The sequence below is a fragment of the Bactrocera tryoni genome, chromosome 1 (genome assembly GCF_016617805.1).
Source record: "Bactrocera tryoni isolate S06 chromosome 1, CSIRO_BtryS06_freeze2, whole genome shotgun sequence".
NCBI classification, from domain to species: Eukaryota; Metazoa; Arthropoda; class Insecta; order Diptera; family Tephritidae; genus Bactrocera; species Bactrocera tryoni.
Genome location: NC_052499.1, coordinates 31,635,256 through 31,658,838, shown reverse-complemented (window position 1 = coordinate 31,658,838; position 23,583 = coordinate 31,635,256). Strand labels below are relative to the sequence as shown.

Below are 23,583 nucleotides of genomic sequence, written 5' to 3'. Positions count from 1 at the left end.
TGCAGCAACGGTTTAGAAAGTGTGCTGACAAATCGAACTATTTTCTCGAATATTGTTTATTTAATTTTTAAAACAACCCACATCCCGATTAATTTTATTTGTGCGCATTTTTTTCATATATGTATATTAATATAAAAATGAGTTGAGAACGAAGTTCGCAGAACTCCTTCACCGTCTTTGCCGAAATAAGAGCGGGCAATATGAGGGTGCACTTTTTGTGACACGTAATTCGAAATTACAAATATGCAATAACTTATAGCCACTTTTGCTTGCCGCTCGGTCAGTGTTTTCACGACTACACTAAATGTTGAAAGTGTTCCAGGTGAATGACTCTTTTGAATGCTATCGGCTTCCGGTCAAGCCACCCTTTGACTTTCGTCACGACAACGTTGTAATGTGTACGTGTAAACACACATTTTTATGTACATACATATGTATGACTGCTTACAAACATATGTAGTTATCGCAAATGAAAGAACCCTGAACTAAGGTGGTGTTTCTTAAGTTTCTGACCATTCAAGTGAAGCAAAATTATTTTTATTTCTGATGAATTATGGTGCAAAACGCCTAATATTGAGGTACAAGTTAGAGGATATAACAAATCTTAAATTTTAAATGTGTACTTATGTATGTATGTGTGAGTGCATTCGTATTTGCATTAAAAGTAATTATGTTGCTCAAAACTCCTTTTTTTAGCTGCAATTGCTCATTGTAACTGTCTATAGATAGTGTTGTTTCAAATTTATTTGTGTCCATATAAATTATATGTAAAAAACTCAAAAAATTAAGAAAGTTCGAAATCATATTTTGTGCAGTGAAGTTACAGTCTTGAATATTGAGAAGCAAAAATTGTATTATAATGATGTGTAAAGGCAAATACCACAAAAACTAGTCATAGTTTTTTGCTCGCAACGAAATTATAATCAGAAACAAATATGCTCCACCAAAAGGACTGCTATGCTAATGCACAATACAATTTAACTGCCATTAAAATCAGTAGTTTTAATCGACGCAATAAAAAGCAACGACAGCCTAAACAGTTTCTGTTATCAAGGAATCCGTGACTGTAATCACTCCGAACAACAATCTTGAATTTACTTTGAATTGAAAATGAGGATTACTTATCAAGGCACAATTCTCTTATACGGCGCAATTTTAATGTTTCTCAAATTAAATGGTGAGTTTTTTAGTATTCACACTTATGTTTGTATAGTCAACAAATAGTTCAATTCAGCAAACTCTCAAAAAACTAAATATGAACATGAATTTTCACTTTAATTATTTTTTCGACCTTATTTTTAGCTTTTATTTTACTTATATTTTAAGGTTTTTTAATAAAATTAATCCCCGAGATTGTTCTGAGCCAAGAATATAACACGCCATAGGCGCAAAGGCGAAAAAACTATTAAAAGGCAATACTTTAAATAATATAATACTTTACATATTACATACTTATACTTTACATACTTATGTATACTATCTTCATTGAAATCGTAAATTGTAAATATAGATTATGTTTGCAGCGTTAGAGAATAGGACTAAATCCTAGCACCTTGCATGGTCGAGTACCTTACAGACTTTACTTTCATCAATTTTCTGCAGGATTTAAGGCTGGATATTGTTCATGTCAATCGATTACTTCACCTCCTTTGTCCGGAGCCCCCCAGAACCACCAGCCACTGTTTTAACATCATTGTCAAAAGGTAGCATAAAAACACATTCACACCATAATGCATCCACCCGCAAGTAATCTTTAGCGTAAGTAACCAGAGACTTTTTATACTCTTGCAACCAATTGCTACAGATTTTTGTAGTTTTTTTCACCTAACGGTTGTACGTATCACCTAAAACTAATCGAGATATGTGGATATAGTGTATATTTATAAATGATCAGGATGACGAGAAAAGTTGAAATCCGGGTGACTGTCTGTCTGTCTCTCCATCCGTCCGTTCGTGCAAGCTGTAACTTGAGTAAAAATTAAGATATCTTGATGAAACTTGGTGTGCAGGTTCCCTGGCAGATGGGCGTAATCGGACCACTGCCACGACCACAAATCGCTATTAACCGAAAACATATAAAGTGCCGCAAGTAAGCACTTAATTACGATATAAAATTGTAATTTGGCACAGGAGATCACGCAGTAAGGGAAACCTGTGTGTAAAAAATTTTGAAAAAGTGGGCGTGGCCACGCCGTCTAATAGGTTTAATGTACATATCTCCTAAACCGCAAAAACTACAACAACCAAATTTGCTCATCTCGAATATTAGAAGAACTTCTACCAACAGTGTGAAATTGGAAGATAACCCCGCTCACTCCCCATATAACGGTACTGTTAAAAACTACTAAAAGCATAACAATAAATCCAAAACTAATTACGCCAGAGACATTAAATTTTACCTCCGAGATGGTATGAATAGGCTAAATGAGAGCTGGTGTGAATATTAGACAATGGACGTTGTACAGCCTACTTTTTGGTGAAGTCCCATATCTCGGGATCCGACCAACCGATTTCGACTTAGTACGTATAATTTTTCTAAAATTCTTATGTTACAGTGTGAAAATAGGCAAAATCGGACAACAACCACGTCTACCTCCCATATAACACAATTTAAAATTCCATTTGATTCTTTCAGTTTACAGTACACAAATTAAGAATTAATTAATAGAACGGAATAAAATTTTGCAGTAAAAATTAAAGTGTGGCGGCTTTTTACCCAAAATTGTCTAAATCCAAATAAAATTGTTCAAGACCCTAGATACCGAATATGTTCACCCCATTATTTATAGTTAACCTTTGACCGAAAATATCGGTCAATGTGTGAGATATATAATTGAAATTCAAGGATAATCCTTCACTGACAATGGTATGTCTGTATGCCAAAAATTTTTCGAATCGGGCCAATATTTCACTGAGCCCCAATATAGCAAATATAAAGATTTTCAAATTTCCAGGTGACTTTATGCTGAATATATCAGCCAATATTTGAGTTATCTCAATGAAATTGGGAGAGTGTGTTTTAATCGTGATCTTGTGAGTTTACCTTTGTGCCAAAAGTGGATAAATTTAAGCGAAAACTTGACCTAGCCTCCTTATAACGATTACCAGGATTTTTGAACTTTGATTGTATGTGGGGTACCTTAATAATAATAGTTAATGGATAATATCTGGTAGATACTAACCCAACTCCCAAAAATACATATGAATATCGTTTTTCCAACAAATCTTGTGCCGAATTTGTCGGCCAGTGTATGAGTTATATAGAGTATATGTATACTTATATAAAACTTCTTAGATTCCTATCTTCTGGTTTACTTTTTACATCTTAAGGTATTTCCCTGGCTTTAATTTTTGCAAGTTGCAAGAGTAGAAAATGTTCGGTTGCACCCGAACTTTGCTCCTTACTTGTTAGTTTTATGGATGACGCCTTTATTCTTTTAATCCAACTAAAAATTAAATACATGAAAGATCTTACCACTATGCATGATCATTTTATTGTGCATGATGATCAAAGCGCCATCAATTTATGCTAAGTCGCATGTGTTAACTCATTCCTAATTAAGACGGTCAATAACAATATTTATGGAAAAATTGTGTTTGGTTCCGATCGTTTTGGGGTCTTCAAGATAAAGAATACAATGCCTAAGATGAGGATAGCCACATTACAGGCCTTGTTGTCAGCTATCTTTTATGTCATCAATGTATTATAAATTCATGAAGCTCAGCCCTGCAGTCATCACAGACTCAGAATTGAAAGTTGTGAAGGGTAATTATCTGAAGAATGTCTTCCAATGGCAGAATCTTATCACGGCAATTTGCGACATTATTGTCTTCAGAAATTCTGCCATTGAGCTTGAAAAATAATAAACTTTTTAAAAACTATTAGGATTTTTTTTATAAAACAAAAAAAAAATCTATTAGTACGTTCACGTATTATTATACTTGCATAGCAGCTATACTCGTATATGCCCAACGTCAGCTTTACAATTTTACATATACGTAGTTAGGGATGCAAACGATGCATCGGTGTTTCTGAAACATCGATGTTTTTGTCAAAAAGCATCGATGTCTGCCATCGATGTTGTTATTCTAAAAACATCGATACATCGATGTTGCCTGGATCGATGTTTTATGGCGATGTTTTTTCAAATTTTACTCCACATCTTTGCAGCACTTTTTCTCGGTATTAATGCGAAAACATCTGCCTTGAAACGCTTTAGCAAACTGCCATGTGTTTTGTTGTAAAATTCGTTGGTTAAATGTGCACTTGAATAGTACTGAGAGCTCGCTTATGAATTAATGCGAAATAAGTTTTACAAAAAATCGAAAATACATATGTATGTATCTATTTCGTGCTATGTGTGTTAGAAGTTGTTTTTGAGCGTTTAATATAAGTTTTGTTTCGAATTCATCGGTTGTCAATCACAACTTTATTACAGGTGTAGTGAATATAAAATGTATGTAAATAATTGCGTTAGACGTTTAAATATGTACATAATATTTCAGATTTTCAAAGTGCTGCTTTCAAAATTAAAACGCAAGGTCTGGAGCTTCTTTATAAGAAATTCAGATGCATCCGCCACATGCAAACTCTGCAACAAGAAATTAAAAACATCAGGTAACACGTCGAATCTTCGCTGCCACGTTGAGAATGTACATAAAAAGGTATTACTCGATCAAGTTGATAATGCAGAATGCTCCTCCAAAACTACGCCGGACTCGGAACCAAAACAGCGAAAAATTTCTGAAATAATTAACATATCACCAACCGCTGGGACGACAGCGTCAAGTGAGTTATCCGACAATAGTAATAATAAGATTGCATGTAATGAATCGTCTCCTAGTACATGTACTCCATCAGTATTGCAAAATAAATCGGATCAGTTGCCTGCGCTGATTCAACCTAATGTGAAAGACGTTTTTGAGCAGGTCATAAGTATTTCCTACCAAAATGACCCTAAATCAAGGAAAATTACTGAAGCAATTGTAAAATATACATATTATAATGGACAACTAGCCATTTTCCACTGTAGAACGAACAGGTTTTCTGCAGATGATGAAAGAACTGGTTCCACTTTTTAAAGTTCCAAGTAGAGAAACAATAAAATTACGAGTGGATGAAAAATATGAAGCGCTGTCTTCAATTTTCAAAGAGTATATTCGAAAGTGCGACAGTTATTGCCTAACGTATGACATATGGACGGAGACAATGAAAAATCAGTCGTTCCTTGGGGTAACAATTCATTTTTTGGACAATTTACGTTTGTTGAGTGGGACGTTAAGAGTAATCGAACTGCACGAAAGTCATACAGCAGCTTATTTAGAAGACTTATGTTATAAACTTTACTTATGTTTAAACTTTTCAACGAGTGGAACGTTTGCATAAATAAAGTTTCTGCTTGTGTAACAGATAATGATTCAACCACGATGAAATTAAATAGAAGCTTGTTTGGCGAAAAAAATAATACCCTTCCAAATTTCATAAAGAATGCAAATAATGGCGTTAGTACGTCGGAATCTTCGGATGAGTGTGCAACAGAAAACCCGTTTGATATTTGGAGCCATCATAAATAGTTGGCCCACCAAAATATGAAATGTAAGTTTTCCAATTTATCTGCTATAACAACAACGGAAGTTGAAGTGCAAATGTATCTTGGATTAGCTGTTGCTTCTATCAATCAGAATCCAACAAAAATGTGGGATGATATGAAAAATGTATTTCCTGAATTGTATAAACAAGCTTCCAAATATTTATCCATTGTGGCTACTTCAGTCCTTAGTGAACGACTGTTTTCTAAAGCTGGAGCAACGATCACACAGCAAAGGAATCGCTTGACAGGGAAAAAACTTTCCAAATTGTTATTTTTAAACTCTGTTTTAAATAAATAATTTGTTGTTTGTTCAAAAACTATATATATCTTTTATTTATTGAGAAAAGGTTTTAATAGGTAGCTAAAATATATATCAATTAATGGCGTACTACTGTATTTCACTTATTTATGGTTCTGAAATAAGCTTTTTATCTTCACTAATAAAATACGTTAAAAAAGTTCAAAAATCCATCGACGTTTCAATGGCCGATGTTTTTGATTTCGATGTTGTTTGAACAAACATCGATACATCAAACCATCGATGTTTCATTTCACGATGTTTGCATCCCTATACGTAGTACGTACATAGGACACTTCGTTTATGCTTCAAAAGATTTTTCTAAAAGTATTTAACAATTTTTGTGAGGAAAGAATTAGTTCATTTATATATATGTAGTATGTATGAACAAGCTTCAAACGTGAAAATACATATCAGTAGAATGTAAATAAGTTATGTATTTTTATACCCTAAACAATTTATATTAAATTTGTCATGAAGTTTGTAACACCCTGAAATTGACGGTTCTGCGACAAGAAGCCGGAAACTCCCGAGTACATGTTGCTAAACTATACAGCATTCTGCAGACGCAGGATAGGAATACACTTTAGTACACTTTAATGTATCAGTGTTTTGAGTCATTCTGACAAGGGCAGCAAACAATAGAGGTTGCCGAGCAAATCTCAATTTATGTCTATTTATCTAACACCCAGAATAGAAAGTCGGAAACCCTAAAATATAGACATTTACCATATAAATGACGAACGTGGAGCATTGAGTCGATTTATCTTTGTGTATATATGCCAACAAGTGTCTCAGTTTTTAAGATATCAATCTGAATTTTTTCCTCGGAACCGCCGATATAGAACCACTTAGCATGTAGCTGCCATATAAACTAGCCGAACAACATCAACTCCTGGTATGTTTTGTGTTTGTGAATGGTGTTATAGCTTCGGTGCGACCGAAGTTAACGTTTTTTCTTGTTTTTATTGTTTTCCATTTAAAACAGTTACAACAAGTAAGGAAGAGCTTAGTCGAACTTTTTATATTCTTGCAACCTGCAAAGATCAAACACCGAGACATAATTTCAGGTGCTGACAAAGCTTTATGTTAAGTATCGTCCCGATTTTATCCATTTTTGCCAATATTTATCCATACCTGGCACATTCTTAAAAATTGTTCCTTGTTTCTCATAAAGTAATCTTATGGAGTGAAGTCAGACGGATGTTCGAATATACTGAAATTAGTTATATGGCAGGGTCAAGTTCTCGCCCAATTATATCTGCTTTGGGCACAAAGATATACTGTTATGAGCTAAACATGTTCTGTAATTTTGATTTGGTTAACTCAAATATTTGGCGATATATCCAGCATAGTCACCTGGAAGCTCGAAAATCTTTATATAAGGTATATGGGGGCTCAAGTATTGACCTGATTCAACTCATTTTTGATACACAGAATTACTATTGTCAGAAAAGGATTCTCTTGAATTTATATTGTATATCTCACGCATTGTCCAAAATTTTCGATCAAAAGCCAACTATAGATACAGGAGTCCACATATTCAACACCTAGTGGCTTGAACAGTTTTAGTTGGATTTGGACAATTTTGGGTCATAAGGTGGAATACTTTAAAGGAATTATTAGCGTAAAATTTTATCCCGTTATATCAATTACTTTTTTATTTGAGTACTAGAAGGAACAAGAATTAAATGGAATTTAAAATTGTGTTATATGGAAAGTAGAGGTGGATGAACTCCGATTTCGACCATTTTCACACTTTGGCATAGGAATATGAGAGGAATGCTACGTACTAAATTTATCCGAAATCGGTCGGCCGGGTCCCGAGATTTGTGCTTATTCACTTTAAATATACAGAAACGATACACAAAATAAATTTGAACGCTGAAAACTAATATTTAATATTTAGTTGGAAAACCTCTGTTAGTCTCAGCAGCTTGTAGACATTTGGGCATTGACAACCAAATCAACCAATTTTTTTTTTTTCAATCACTTTGGAGCGCGTTTTATAAGGTAAAAATATGTTGAAATCTGGGGACGATGCTGGAGTTTCAGCACTTTTGTCCAATTTCAGAGGGTCCATATTCATGTAAAATTTGCTTTATGCTTTGGGTTGTTTTTAGCGTATAGCTTAAATATATTTGCAATACCTATTTTTTTTATCACTCTTCTTGAGATTGTCCTTAAGCATATTTAGATACTTCCAATAATACATACAACCATCGATAAACACTGCATTTCCCACACCTAGGACAAACATACATACATCTCCATACCATGACTGAACTCCCGGCATGCATATCTGTACTATGTACTGTATCTTTTCCACACAGAGGATCACGTATACTTTCTATTCGATCCGTTCGTTACAAAAAAGTAATTGGAATTGTCAAAATTTTTAATATTTGGATTCAATTTTATTATTTTGTTATTTAAATGTATACCATTACTACTTTTTGGTAACACAAAAAAATGCTCCTCTGTGGTGTTGAAAAAAAAACAGATACTACCAAGCTGAATTTTACTATATGTATGTATATACCGCACAGTCTCATACAGACACATTGTTTTTGATCGCTGTACTAGTACTCGTAACACCATAGATCTTTCAATGCATAATGCAACGCATTGCCAAGACATTTTCCAACTGGGTAACGTACGAGAAGTACATATGTATGCCAGATATGTTACATATGTATGTGTGTATATACAACAAATCTAAGTTGCAGGTACATTTGGTTACAAAATATCTAGATACAAGTTTATTGGCATAATAGTTTTGCGGTCACTTACGAGTATATACATATGTAGGTTCACTTAGGTACATTAAGTGTTAGGTACATATGTATGTAAGTACATTTATTACTTACATAAATTGTCGTGAATACCTCTGTTTGCATTTCTTCCATTTAGGTATCTTTTATGTGTTGGGAAAAACTACTTTCGTATAAATACTTCATACTATATGTATGTGCGTACATGCAAATACATACATACATATGTACACTCTTTCCTACCAATACAGTAACCACTGAATTATTGCAACTCATCAAATTCTGGAAGACGACTAAAATTTTTTACTGTGAAAACAATTTATTTTTTATGTTCTTCCAAAATGTTAAAGGAGTATAACTTTTTGTTTATGCAACTAATGTTTCTACGGTTACTTAACGGTATTGTAAATTTAAAATACGAAAAATGTTAATCAGTCTTTGCTTAGTTAAGATACGTCCATATTTAAATAACTCATTTCATTCTTTTAGATAATTTATACATAAATTTTACTTTATACTAGACTAACGTATGTACGTAAAAGGTGTTATATAAATAATGGGAAGAGTTTTCATGTATCTTGTAAAAACTCATCGTAGTTGCTCTGAGGATCACTTAAATTAATAACATCTCTACTAGCACTAGAAAGTAAGCGTTATTCTTACCGATTCAGGTACATGATTTCAATCTATAAACCACACTTGCAGAGATGTGTGGTAATCGATTAGCTACTGTGCGCCATATATTCATATACATATGTAAATACATTAAATATGTGTAAATTCTTTCTTATAAACATACATTTATACGCCTTAGACTCTAAAATGCTGGTATAACAGTTAAAAAATTTGTGTCACCAGAAATAATAAAAAAAACTGGAGCACTCTTCATGTAGAGCATATGAACTCCACTTAGTTTCAACATTCATAAAACAGATTAGATTATGAACTATCACAAATGTATGTAAAATTTAATACAATTTCATAAAGAAAGTACGTTTATTCTTCATATGGATTTTAAAAAAATATAACACATTTTTTCATTTAATTGTATATTTGTTGTTAATTCTGCATCATTAACTAAAAGTTTTAGATTTTTTTAAAATGACTCTGTTTAAGTAAACTAATCATACATTTTTTAAGAAAGTCGGATATTTGTTTGTTTCGTTCGTAATATTCAAAACAATTTGTAAAAGATTCCTCCATAAATGTTTTTTAATTAAAAGAAATTAACGGTGCTAAAAGCAGGGAGAAAATAAAAGCCACAGTAAAATTTATTTATTTGATATAAAATACAATTCCCACAGAAATTTTTATAATTTACCTTTCAGCTGAAACTAATTTATTGGACGGTTTATCAATATGCTAAGGGGTCATCTCAGTGTGACCCTCCGAAAAATCACTGATTTTCGCGACTTTTTTGAATGTGTTGAAATTAACTAATCTGCCCTGTTTTTTATATAAATAAATACTTTCATGACGAATACAAAACTATTTTTTTATGTTTATTTATTGGGGTTATAATAGCTAAATAAATTGTTGAAATGACACAATTCGCTATCGCGCTATGGAGAGATTGTTTGAAATTTGACAAATTGACGGCGGTTTGAACAAAAAGTATTGAATTTGGCCCTCTTCTTTGACAGGTAGAATTAAGTTAAAATATTCTCTCCAAATTGGAACTAGACATCTTCAAAACTCTTCCTTTGAGAGTGGAAACCGTTTTGGAAAACAACATTCTGAGTAAAACGCGTTTAAAGATCATCGCGCTCCGTTCCCCACTCTGTTCCCTTTCTCTAAGAAACGCTGTAGCGACCGTAATCATTTTAATTTCAAAATTTGAGAGAATGTTTATTACATATACATATACTATCCGATAATGCAAAAAAAAACGATTTTTACAAAATTTCACACTGAGACGGTCCCTTAAAACTTTCAAATGTTTCATAAACTATTATTCCATACGAACATTAATATTATACTTATACACACTACGAGTACATGTACTTTACCTACAACTATTTCTGCACCTATTTTTGCATTATATAAATTATAGAATTCTATTATTTTCGGCACCAGCTAGTCGTTGTGACCGGACTGATGCATGGAACGCATAGCTGACGACAAAACACAAAAAAAATATTAGGGGTATTCTCTGCTCTTGCAAAACCCTTGCACGGTGCACGAATTACAGAATTTTCTACTTGGTGCAACAGCACAACAACAACCACACACAGAAAATTATTTGCAATGGCTGTAAAATATGTCAGACAAAACCCATGTTTATTTTCGTGCAATGAACGTAAAAATATAATTGCAACCCTGATTTAGCTGTCATTTTACATAAAGACATATTACTCCGATAAGTTGTTGAAGAAGGTAAGTTTTAAATAGATTTTATAATTTCTACTTATAAAGATTTGTTTCAGTTTTTTTTGTTAAGGATGAATGCAGAATTCACAATAGTCACAATAGTCATTCTCAATAAATTGACCGAATCAGCCGTTCATATATCTCTTGGCCTTGCATATTTCGGTATAGGATTTTTGCATTTTGTGTCATCGTGGAATCTTGCAAGAGCATGCAGATAGCATGACTTCACGGCAGCAGGATTGCAAATGTCAAATTTTTTTATACCATTACTACTTTTTGGTAACACTACAATATGCTTTTCATTGGGGCTGAAAATAACAGACAAAATCTGTCAATTCGCATACAAAGCTGAAACGTACTATACCGGACAGTCCCATACACACACATTATTTTTGGTCGTTATACTGGTAACACCAAAGCTGTCAAAAATTAAAATACACACGTTCTCATGGATACAGTTATTTAGACGACAGCACGACTTCACGGCAGCAAGCTTCCAATTGCCGCCGTCGCTAAATTAAAACCATTTCTAATTTTGACGAAAGCAATGTGGTGTTGCCTACAAGTCAGACGTTATTATACCAACAGAAGCATACTATAGCTCTGATATACATACTTATGTATCATTTGTAATAACAATCGATGAATTAAAACAAATCAATCGACCTATTTACTTATTTTTTGCACATAAAATTTCACTTTCAACAAAATATTTAAATTTCATTCATGTGAATAGTTTTTGTACGGCAACAATGAAGCCGGCTTCAAGACGACATTTGCAGACAAGAAAATTTCGATGTCGTGCAATCGTCTTTTTGTTCAAATCGTGAAAGTTGCATGAAGTTTTAAATAAGTGCACATGCTTAGTAGAGCATATCGTAAGCGAGTTTCGAATCAGTGCATTTGCAAGTGGTCAGAAACAAGCCTTGGTAGAGCACTTCAACCTCTTTTCTCATTTCTGAAATAGGAATGTGAAGATTTGCTTTCAGTTAATAACAATATAATTTAAAGGTACAAAGTTTGAGATCTGCAAGATACTCTCACAATATATAAGAATTGAATTGTAAGACTAGTTCTTCTGCTTCTTTACTGGCGTAGACACCGCAACCGCGATTATAGCCGAGTTAACAACAGCGCGCCAGTCGTTTCTTCTTTTCGCAACGTGGCACCACCTGGTCTTTCCAACGGAGTGGAGGTGTTCCTCTTCCTCTGCTTCCCCCGGAAGGTACTGCGTCGAATACTTTCAGAGCTGGAGTGTTTTCGTCCATACATATGACCTAGCCAGCGCAGCCGCTGTCTCTTAATTCGCTAAACTATGTCAATGTCGTCGTATATCTCATACAGCTCATCGTTCCATCGAATGCGATATTCGAAGTGGCCAACACGCAAGGACCATAAGTCTTTCGCAGAACCTTTCTCTCGAAAACTCGTAACGTCGACTCATCAGTTGTTGTCATCGTCCATGCGTCTGCAGCATATAGCAGAACGGGAATAATGAGTGAGTTATAGAGTTTCGTTTTCGTTCGTCGAGAGACGACTTTACTTTTCAATTTCCTACTCCGTTCAAAGTAGCACCTGTTGGCAAGAGCTATTCTACGTTGTATTTCGAGACTGACATTGTTGTTGATGTTAATGCTGGTTCCAAGATAGACGAAGTTATCTACGACAAGTTATGACTGTCAACAGTGACGTGGGTGCCTAGTCGCGATTGCGACGACTTTATTTGATAACAGGAGATATTTCGTCTTCCTTCGTTCACTGCCAGACCCATTTGCTTTGTGGTCCGAGTGGATGTTAGGATATCGGAGCGTACGCACGTCCAAAACACTGGAGATATATCTTCCCTCTATCACAACAATCAACACTTTTGAGGATGTTTCCTCGTGGAGGTTGAATTTACCGACTGTTGTGCTAAAGATACCTTCCTTGCCCACCCTGGCGTTAAAGTCGCCAAGCACAATTTTGACATTTCATAGGTGCGCTCATAGAAGGCATCTTTGGACACATCGTCCTTCTCTTCCGTCATGGCGTGGGCGAAAATTAGCGATATGTTGAAGAACCTCGCTTTGATGCGGATTGTGGATAGACGTTCATCCACAAGGACGGCCGTGATGTCAGCCTTCACTCTAACGAGGACATCAACCAGCTGGGCAGCTGAACCTTCCCAATTAAGGGACCGGGCGTTCCAGGTGCATGCCCTCAAATCGTTGTCCTTATTTCGTTCATGGTCGTCATCAAAAGAGCGGTCTCTTATCCGAGGCAGTTGGTAATCTTTCATTTGGGGCGCTTTTTATGTGGCGGGTCCCAAACCCAGCGCACAACCCTGTGAAGGGGGTGTTTCGACTTCTCACTTTAGCTCGCCTTCAAACGGATGTTCTTAGGCTACCCAAGGGATACTTGGTCAAAGACCAGAAGTCGTGAGCTGCTTGAGCCATATGTAAAAGAATCGTTTCTTGCCACTCCAAGTGAATGACGATCAGAGAACTTTCCTCACTTGGGTAAACTTCTACACATGACTTCATCCTCCTATAGCATATACATAGCTGAACGATCGGAATCTAGTGCTGGTATGGAAAACGATTGTATTTGACAAGATATATTCACGAAATTTGGTATAGATTATTTTCTAAGGCAACAATGTAATATACGAAAAAATTGTTCAGATCGGTTAACTATAGCATATAGCTGCCATACAAACTGAATGATCGGAATCAATTGCTTGCATGGGAAACTTCCTCAATTGACAATATATCTTCACGAAATTTGGTATGAGTTACTGTTCATAGAAATAATGTAATATCGGAAGAAATTGTTCACATCGGCTTACTGTAGCATATATTTGCCATACAAACCGAACGATCGGAATCAAGGGCTTGTATGGAAAACTGTTCATGCCCCTAGATACCGAATATGTCAACGAGAGAGAACGAGTACCATATGGTGAAGGTGGAGGTATTTTAGCACCACTCTTAGAGATAAGAAATTAAAATACGAAATATGTATATAAAATATGTAAATTTTTATTATTCTTTTAGCCACTACTGGTGCAATCTTGGATTCACGTTGTTATCTTGAAGGTGGCGGTTCAGCAGAGAGCTTTCTCGCCAATGAAGATCTGGAAGTGGGAGCGATTATTGGAAAGCTACGAATAAATGGAAATCCCGAAATAGAAGGTGGTGATATTGATTTATCTCTACGCGAAAAAGACGCTCCAATCAAAATAATATCAAGCACCAAAGATTTGTCTCTATCTGTGCAATTGGACAAGGAAGGAGTTGTGGGGCCCTCATCAGTTTATGTAAATGTTATTTGTACTCGTCGTCGATCTGTTGATCCGGTAAGTGCTTGTCCTACTCGTATCAACCAAATTTTTTTAATACTTCTTATATGGATGCATTTGAAAAATAAGTCGTGTACGTACATACGTATAAAGCGTAAAACGCACGAGTATTTTTATACTCTCGCAACAAAGTTGCTAAAGAGAGTATTATAGTTTTGTTCACATAACGGTTGGTTGTAAGTCCTAAAACTAAAAGAGTCAGATATAGGGTTATATATACCAAAGTGATCAGGGAGACGAGTAAAGTTGAAATCCGGATGTCTGTCTGTCCGTCCGTCCGTCTTTCCGTCCGTCTGTCCGTCCGTCTGTCCGTCTGTCTGGATCGGATAATAACCACGCCCACCTCCCATACAAAGGTTATGTTGAAAATCACTAAAAGTGCGTTAACCGACTAACAAAAAACGTCAGAAACACTAAATTTTATGGTGAAATCGGTTCACAACCACGCCTTCTTCCAATATAACTCTATTTTAAATTCCATCTGAAGCCTTCTCTGCATAATATATATATACATTAGGAAATGAAAATACAATTCAATACTCAAAGTACACAAATTGATCTAATCTAATTAATTTTACAGCAAAATAAAAAAATATGTAAATGATTATCACTTTATCATGCGAGAGTATAAAATGTTCGGTGACACCCGAACTTAGCCCTTCCTTACTTGTTCTAACTGCCTTCAATTGCAATTTTTACCCACATTAGCCGTTACGTCGTGCTTAACTTAAATATTATTTCATACTGTATGAGGAAGTACTATTTTGAGAAAATTTAATTTCCTACAATTTTTTCACACAAGTTTTTCGATAAAAACAGCCGCTTACTCAATATTTTAATATGTTAAAAGCGTGAAAAATCGAAAAAGAAGTGCTTAAAAAAAGTAAGTACTCAAAACTAGGAGCTCAAATTATCAGAGATTTTTTTTTCAGCATAACAAACAAAATTTTCATGTGTCCGTGAAGGAATAAAAAAAATATAAATGAAACACCCAGTGTATATTTTATACAAATATGTATGTATATTGATGTATTAAATTCTAAGTGGGTCTTGTGTTTCATTTCATTATTTCATTCATTTATTACCCGTGGTAATTTACATATACATACATACATATATGTCGACAGCATATGGTACACAAACTCGTGTCGTATCTCGTGTCGGTAGTTTACATTCACACTGACAACAAGCCTTATACTTTGAAAGTTGTTTCCAAAGCTAAACAATGCGGTGAAAGCATAGATTTTTAAGAAAGTTAATTTAGCAGAACACTTTTATAGACACACACTCTATATACTATAAATGTATGTACTATATGTGTAATATAACATATGCATGGAAATAAGTATACAGCGCACGATCGAAAACGTGAATTATATAAAACCAAAATAGTTCACATTTGCGAAATGTTCACGTTTTCGAATACCCAAAAATATTAAGTTAATATATGCATATTTACACATTTAAATTCACATTTTATTATTGTTTCGTATAAGTAGTACATATTAATTTCTACTTAATGGATATGTTAGTTATTTAAAAAAATAAGTAATCTTTTTTGTACTTTCTGTTTTTTTTAATAATTGAAATACAGCTTTGGTCTTTAGGAGTATCAGTACATTTACATCGTTTTGATCGACGTCTTCATATTAGCTTTATTAAAAATTTCAACTGCTTCATTTGGTTTAATTTTCCCCAGTGTCTCTGAGATGCTGTCTTATGCTGTCTTCGTCTGATTCGTCTTGTGGTTCAATCGTCGTCCGCATTATCTACCTCAATATTTTCCTTCTTTTCACGAGTGGTTGGTAACTTATATATCTTTGAGCATTTCTGCGGACAAAAAAAACCTCAGGATTGAAACTGCGCAGGAGATCGATTGTGTTGCTCATCAAGGAGCGAAGTTCGGCTTCCCATTTCTCTTTTAAAATGACCATCGGTATACTATCTTCAGGACATCATCGTTTTCGGCAAAATTAAAAATATTCTAGCTAGGGTTTATTTACTCACATGGCTCCAAGCACTTTCCAAAAGATTTATTGCAGTTCTTGTTGTTAGCTTCTTCATTGAATGCAGAAAATTAGATTTCGTCGCTACTATTGAAGCTAGCTTCTGTAGAGCAGCTGACCAAGTCAAATCGGTCATTTTCTTTTCGCCTGATATTCCATCGCTATCGTAAAATTCAGCTTCGTTTTCCTTTAATTTTGAATACAGGTTTTTGTTTATTTTAGCATTAAAGCACTTACTGACCTGTTCTTATTTTGCATGCGAATAAACCAAGCTTTATTTATACATCTTAAAATCACTTGTCTTTTACGCTTAGAACGTCACACCGACCCTTTTTGTAAATGACCGAGAATTCAGCTGGTTTACCGTCATGAACTCATTTTTACGCACTGCATTTAATATGAAACGCTTCTTATAAATCTGGACTGAAAATTGTAGCGCGTTACAAGAAACCACAAAAAAAGAAACGTAGTTTACTATTAGGAGTATTCCCAAATCCAGAATTATTTAAGGTCGATGGCAGAATACTTACAAACATTGAAACTTTTTTTGTTCATGTTTACCTACCTTTATGCCGCGACGTCTGAATTTGGTATCTCCGCAAAAGTATTCGTCTATCTTAGAACCAGTATCAACACCACCAACAATGTCAGCCTGGAAATCCAACGCAGAATAACTCTTGCCAACAGATGCTACTTCGGACTGAGTAGGCAATTGAGAAGTAAAGTCTTCTCTCCACGAACGAAAACTAAATTCTGCAACTCACTCATTATTCTCGTCCTCCGATGTGGTGCAGAGGCATGGACGATGACAACATCTGATGAGTCGACGTTACGAGTTTTAGAGAGAAAGGTTCTGCGAAAGATTTATGGTCCTTTGCGCATTGGCCACGGCGAATATCGCATTCGATGGAACGATGAGCTGTATGAGATATACGACGATATTGACATAGTTCAGCGAATTAAAAGACAGCGACTACGCATTCTGAGAAAAATGCGTTTAAAAATTGTCTCGCTCCGTTCCCTACTCTGTTCCTTTTCTACAATAAACGACGTAGCGACCGTAGTAATTTAAATTTGAAAGAATGTTTATTACAGCGTATACTATCCGATATGCAACAAAAAAATCGATTTTTCGAAAATTTCACACTGAGACGATCCCTTAAAGTAACAAGAAATTATAATTTGTAATAACACATTGTATCAAGTTCTCTTTCAAAAATATAATTGCGTTTTTCACCAATTAAAATTTTCTTTCATACGAGTTAGTCGGGTATAGATTATCGCCTATGAATATTAGAATAAGGCGTTGCAAACAACTTTTTTCACTATATGCTACTCATGGTAAATTTTTTTTTCGTTTCCTAACTTTGTACATGTGTTCCTTACAGCTCTGAGGATGTCGATATTACAGATATTCCGAATCGGGCTGTTTCCCCGCACATAATACAACATATAAAATAGCCATGTGTATTCACGAAATTTGGCATACAGGGTTTGTTCGGAAACTTATAGGACTGATTTTTTTTCACCGCGACTTCGAAACGTGCGCGAACCGAGAATGCAGCGTTCGTTAGAGCAGAAACTCGGTAAATCTGCGACAGAGACATTTGATATGATCAAGCTGGCTTACCCAGATGTTGCTTTAGCAAGAAGTGGTGTGTTTCGGAGGCAATCTTCCGAGTGGCACATGCTGGCGTTTCCTCGCCCAAAAGGGGAAGAATGAGCAAATCCAAAGTGAAAATGTGCTCATTGCCTTTTTTGACATCAAAGGCATCGTCCACCATGAATTTGTTCCTCCTGGCTAAACCGTCAACGCCAAGTTTTACGTGAAAGTCCTCAAGAGACTGAAATGAAGGTTCAATCGGGTTCGACAAGACATCGCAGCCGTTTGGGAGTTGCACCACGACAACGCCCCAGCGCACACGGCCATTTTTTTGCATTTGCATTTGCAACTCCTAGACGATGTTTTTTTCCAAAATAATAGAAATCCGGTACCAAACCAAATTCAACCAAAACATTCATTTCATTCAGGGGTGTACAATTACTTACATATATCACTGTAAGCTAATGCTCCATTTGCATTAATGGTGAAATAATAATTATATAGTTATATTACATATAATAAATAAATAAATTTCATTTACGAACTCTTCAATAACATGGACGATCAAAGTAATGATTTTCGTATTTTCTTTTCAGAGTTTTGTGATTCCGGTTAATGTACGCGTAATCGATGTCAACGACAACTCCCCGATTTGGATAAGTGCACCATATACCGTAACGCTTTCTGAAGTTACTGTATCCGGTACAAGAATACTACAAGGTGCACATGCAGAAGACGCAGATCAACCAGGTCCATTTTCTACAGTCGAATACCAAATATTACCCGGACCGTATTCGGATTTTGTCCAGTTTTTGAACCCTCTCGAAGGTACATTAGTACTAAAAAAGTCGTTGGACTACGAAACTATGCAAAATTTTACAGTGAAACTTAGGGCTCAAGATCAGGGTAGTCCGCCAAAATATACGGACACAACACTAAGAGTAGTGATTACAGATGCAGATGACCAAAACCCTAAATTTCAATATAACTCCTACACTGGAGAGCTCCCAAGCGATGGACGTCCCGGTGATTTAAGGTTACGTCCAGAACCCATAAACGCTGTGGACCAGGATGAAGGCATATGTGCTCCTATTCAATATACAATTGTTCAATCACAGGATACGACATACTTTCGAATAAACCCTCATAGCGGCATTATAACATTACTGACACCCATCGGCTATGCGGATCTAGTTAACGGTGCGACACTGGTGGTGAAGGCAACACAAATAGACAATGCCGATCGCTATGCCTTAACAACCGTTATGTTAACACGGCAAGGAGTGCGTTCTGATTTAAGTGCGCTGTCATTTGTGCAGCAAAAGTTTTTCATGCGAATACGCGAAGATACGGCTGTGGGAAATCGCATTTTAGCATTGCCCTCTAACAAACCGGGAAAACACTTAAAATATACAATATTGGATCCTGTAAATTCTCAATTTTTTAGTGTGGGTTCATTGGGTGAAGTAATATTAGTTAAGCCTCTCGACTATGAGAAGATGACAAAACATAATTTTCAAGTAATGGCAACGGATGGTTTGACAAATATTACTGCAGATATAACGATGCAAGTTATCGATGTAAATGACTGGGAGCCTAGATTTCGAGAGACACATTACGAGTTTGTGATTCCAAAGAACGTAAGTTCCAAGAGAAATTCCTAACCAACCAGATTTATATATGTAGTCCTTCCTGAAATTCCCTAACTAAATATACTCACATTACAGTTGGGCATCTACGGTACGGTTTTCTACGGTAAACTCCTAAACTACTGAACCAATTTGAGTAAAATTTAACACATTGTTATCATTTCGATCCAACTTGAAATACAGGATATTTTATATCTCAATTATGATAAGAGTAAAAACAATTCAAAAACAAAAAAAAAATATGATATAAATATTTCATTAAAATTTATTTTTTGTTAAAATTATCGAAGGTTTGGAATTTAGAGCACAATAAAATTGTAAAATTAATTTCTCATAAACTACTGGAGATAAATCGATAGAATTGTGTGAAGTCAAAGAAAAATGTTCATGCTATATTATAGATATTTTTTCACGGTCCATTTGTTTAAGTAATACATAATGGTTCCCTCCTAATAAACTGCTCATTTTGAAAATCGGTGATTTTGCGAAATTTCCCTGTTTCCTCTGAATTCTGTACACCCTTCTCCTAATCCTATATATTTATAACGTAATATCATTCAACATGATTATAGTTCTTGAACTCGGATTAGTCATTACATTTTAATCCGAAATATCTTATATTACCAAATTCTATTGTTTCTAAATACAATTTAGCAGGCTCTTCACTCGTCATCTGAATCATTGGAAGGTGTAATTGTTGGAAAAGTAGAAGCAGCCGATGGGGATCGTAACGACAAACTCGAGCTATCGTTGAAAGGACAACACGCTGGTCTTTTTGAAATAGATACGAAGGGATGCATTTACATGCGTCCTGAGGAGTTACGAGGGCTTAATGAATCCACAGTTCATTTAATAGCCACAGCAACTGATTCAGGGATTCCACCACGTAGTACCTCTGTGCCAGTCACTGTGACCATGGAAAGACTCGCAATTGCTCAAACATCTTGGAGTACCAGTTTCATAGGAATGTTAGGCATATTCATAAGTGTATTTATTATTATTATTATAATTCTCACATGTTACATAATCCACTCAAAGAACAAACGGCGAAAGGGCACACCACCTTTAGGACGAAATCGGGTCCACAGCCATGCACACAGCACAATGTCTTCCGCAAACTTAGTCACTCACGAAAAAATTTCCAATAATGGTACTGGAACTGTCGTCACGAGCGGCAATAGTGGAGTTTCTGTGCTGCATATGAAGCATGACGGTAATATATCAATGTCAAACCCAATTAGCAGTGGTCTAAATCATTCCGCAATTGGCAAGAGTCTGGCAACGAATTTGGAACATGAAGCTAAGGGTGATCAGGAGCGTGATCGGGAAAGACAGCGAGAAAGTTATGCGGCGACAGTAAGAAGTAAGTTCAAGTTTAGTACTGTTATGTAATTATTGCCAAGAGCATCATTAGTCATTCTTCCAGGTATAGTGTCACGAGCCTCTGCCAATGGGCAGTTGTACGAAGAAGATGAAATAGAGAATGACTCCCTTTCAAACAAGAACAGGGAATCAGGTAACAACAATAAAGAAACAGCGTGGGAAGAGTCAACTAGTTTGCAAAGAGGAGCAACTTCTATACCAAATTTAGACTGTAGTATCGTTAGAGCTTCAAATCTTCTGGCGGCAACAGAAATAATGGGTTCTTCGGAAAATAATTTAACTGTATATTTTTAGACATTTTGAAAATCAATCAAAAACTTTCTCTTAATCCTCCTTGTTGTCGAAACTGGAAATTTTTCGTAGTAATTGATAATTTTTAGATTCGTTTATTTAGTCATAGTTTATATATAATAATATAGTCATTTGAATAATAATCATTCTATGTCTTCAACGAAATTTCCCACTTTATACTTCCACATTCAAATTTTGTAATATGAAAACTAAAATTCACTGGCGAAGTACGTGAGTTCGACGGTAGAATTATATTTATTAGAATTACTTTTAATAAAAATCTGTGCCTGTGTATATTTTGAAAAAGCGTAAGTGGATATAGGATAAATGGGACGGCTGGAGCAATAAAATAAAACCGACAGAACACTGTACAGTAAAAATTCCAAAGTATTTCAGTTTAAGTCGACTTATAATTCTTTAAAATATGTCAATACTTATTTACATGTAAATATTTGCTCAATAATGTATCTATTTAGTAGTTATTAAAATACAAATTCTTGTGAACGAAAATTTAGTTGGTTAGTTAATTCTTACGTTAGTCAAGCATTAACACCAGATATAAAGAGATGCCCAACTCTCCTTTCACAGGAAATGTGAGAACCGCTCACCAGCGTTTGAAAAACTTCGCTACTCACGTAGCATTTCATTTTGCTATTGCTGCCGCTCTCACTTTGTCGGGAGCCATAGCATAACAAGTATGTGCTCTGCTTCGAATTTTGTTAGCTAAAAAACTAAACTAAAATCAAGAATGATAGAATACAAGATTACGACACTAGTTTACAGTTAGTTTTTTTCGGTTTAGCTCTTGACAATTCTTACAAAAACAAATACATTGTTCAACAATTTCACATCCACAATAAATAGAGTAGCATGTGTGGAAATTGTTCAAATGAAGAAAACCAGTGTAAGTGTACTGTTGTATTTATTTAAATTTCTAAGCATAAATATATTAATTTTTTAAAATGAAATGTGCAGTGGCTTGTTGTAATAATTATTATGCAATTAAAGGATCGAAAACGAGTTTTTTCAGTTTTCCGGCCGATTTAAAAGTTGCCAAAAAATGGGTGTTATTTTGCAAAAGAAATTATGTATTTAATACTAAATTAATAATTTCACAATTCTTTTATCATAATTTCATACATCTGATACGTCTGAACTTATAATATATTTATATACAACACAAGAAACGTCTTCTCCATTTGAATCACAACTTAATAGACAATTTTATTATCAATAGGCCGATATATTTCTTTAGAAATGATTCAAATCTTTTCACTCAACAATATTCAATCGCTTCACTAAAACTTTTCATTAAAATCGAAAGAATTAATAATATTTTGCGAATTTACAAAAGTGTTTACTTTTCTGTTTACAATTTGCAAGCCATTTGACAGTTTTTCACTCTTGTTCTTCTCAACACGGAACTATGACGTTTCGTAATGGCGGTCGTCGTAATCTTGTATTCTATCATTCTTGACTAAAATGAAGTGCTGTGCTCTGCTCTGGAGTAGCGGTAGCAAAAAATTGGGAGCGGTAGTAGAGCAGAGCTAATAAAAATTTTCATTTGCTATATGAAATGTTCAAGATCGCTAATAAAAAATTTAAAACTATGAAAATCAAAGAAAATGCGAAATTTTGATATATGTATTTCATGAAAAGTTTTGCAATTTGATGCATAGAGGAATTAATTTTCAATTACAAATGGTTAAAAACATTTATTAATTGAGAACTAACAGGCTTAATTCACCTTATTAAGTATTGAAATATCAAAAGTAAGTTGTTTTAATATACCATAAAATCATAAAATAGGATTTAAGTAGTTTAGCCATAAATTAAAAGTCCAATATATAATGATTTGCAATCGTAATAAATGTTTCGTGTTTTAATTTAAATGCCCAAAAATGTATTATATTATTTTGTTCGATCTGGCCACAATGAAAAATGTTATAAAAAAAGCTTATTTTGAGGCGCTTTCACACTCTTGGGTATCCCATTATCCTTGATTAACACACAATCTTGCGTGGTATAATGTTCGTATATATTATTTAATGTGTACCTTGCATATGCGATGCATAACAAACAGAACGTTCAGAAATGCCAATATTGCAGCACTGCAATAATCAAGCGTTCGAAAAGACAACACTTCTATCAGCTGTCACTCATAATTTCTATCAAAAAATTGTTTACTGCATTTAACTACGATGTCTGACGAAAAGTAAGTGCAAAACTGTTTTATTTTGATTTTTGTATTGAAATTTAGTTAAATTATGTTAATAGT

General features: G+C 34.7%; 1 protein-coding gene across 6 annotated transcripts; it reads left to right on the top strand.

Moving 5' to 3' along the window:
• On the top strand, positions 1-22,104 carry LOC120782823 (protocadherin beta-9). Of its 6 annotated transcripts, XM_040115338.1 has the most exons (6): positions 1-578; positions 697-1,177; positions 14,069-14,370; positions 18,579-19,622; positions 20,286-20,994; positions 21,046-22,104. In XM_040115338.1, the coding sequence occupies exons 2-6, from the start codon at positions 1,111-1,113 to the stop codon at positions 21,306-21,308; spliced, it is 2,385 nt and encodes a 794-aa protein (XP_039971272.1). In that variant the 5' UTR covers positions 1-578; positions 697-1,110; the 3' UTR covers positions 21,309-22,104. The 6 variants fall into 6 exon arrangements, with proteins under 6 accessions (XP_039971272.1, XP_039971275.1, XP_039971273.1 ...); XM_040115341.1 differs by having other exon boundaries at positions 1-1,177; positions 20,289-20,994; positions 21,058-22,104; XM_040115339.1 differs by having other exon boundaries at positions 1-1,177; positions 20,289-20,994.
• The last annotated feature ends 1,479 nt before the right edge of the window (positions 22,105-23,583 follow it).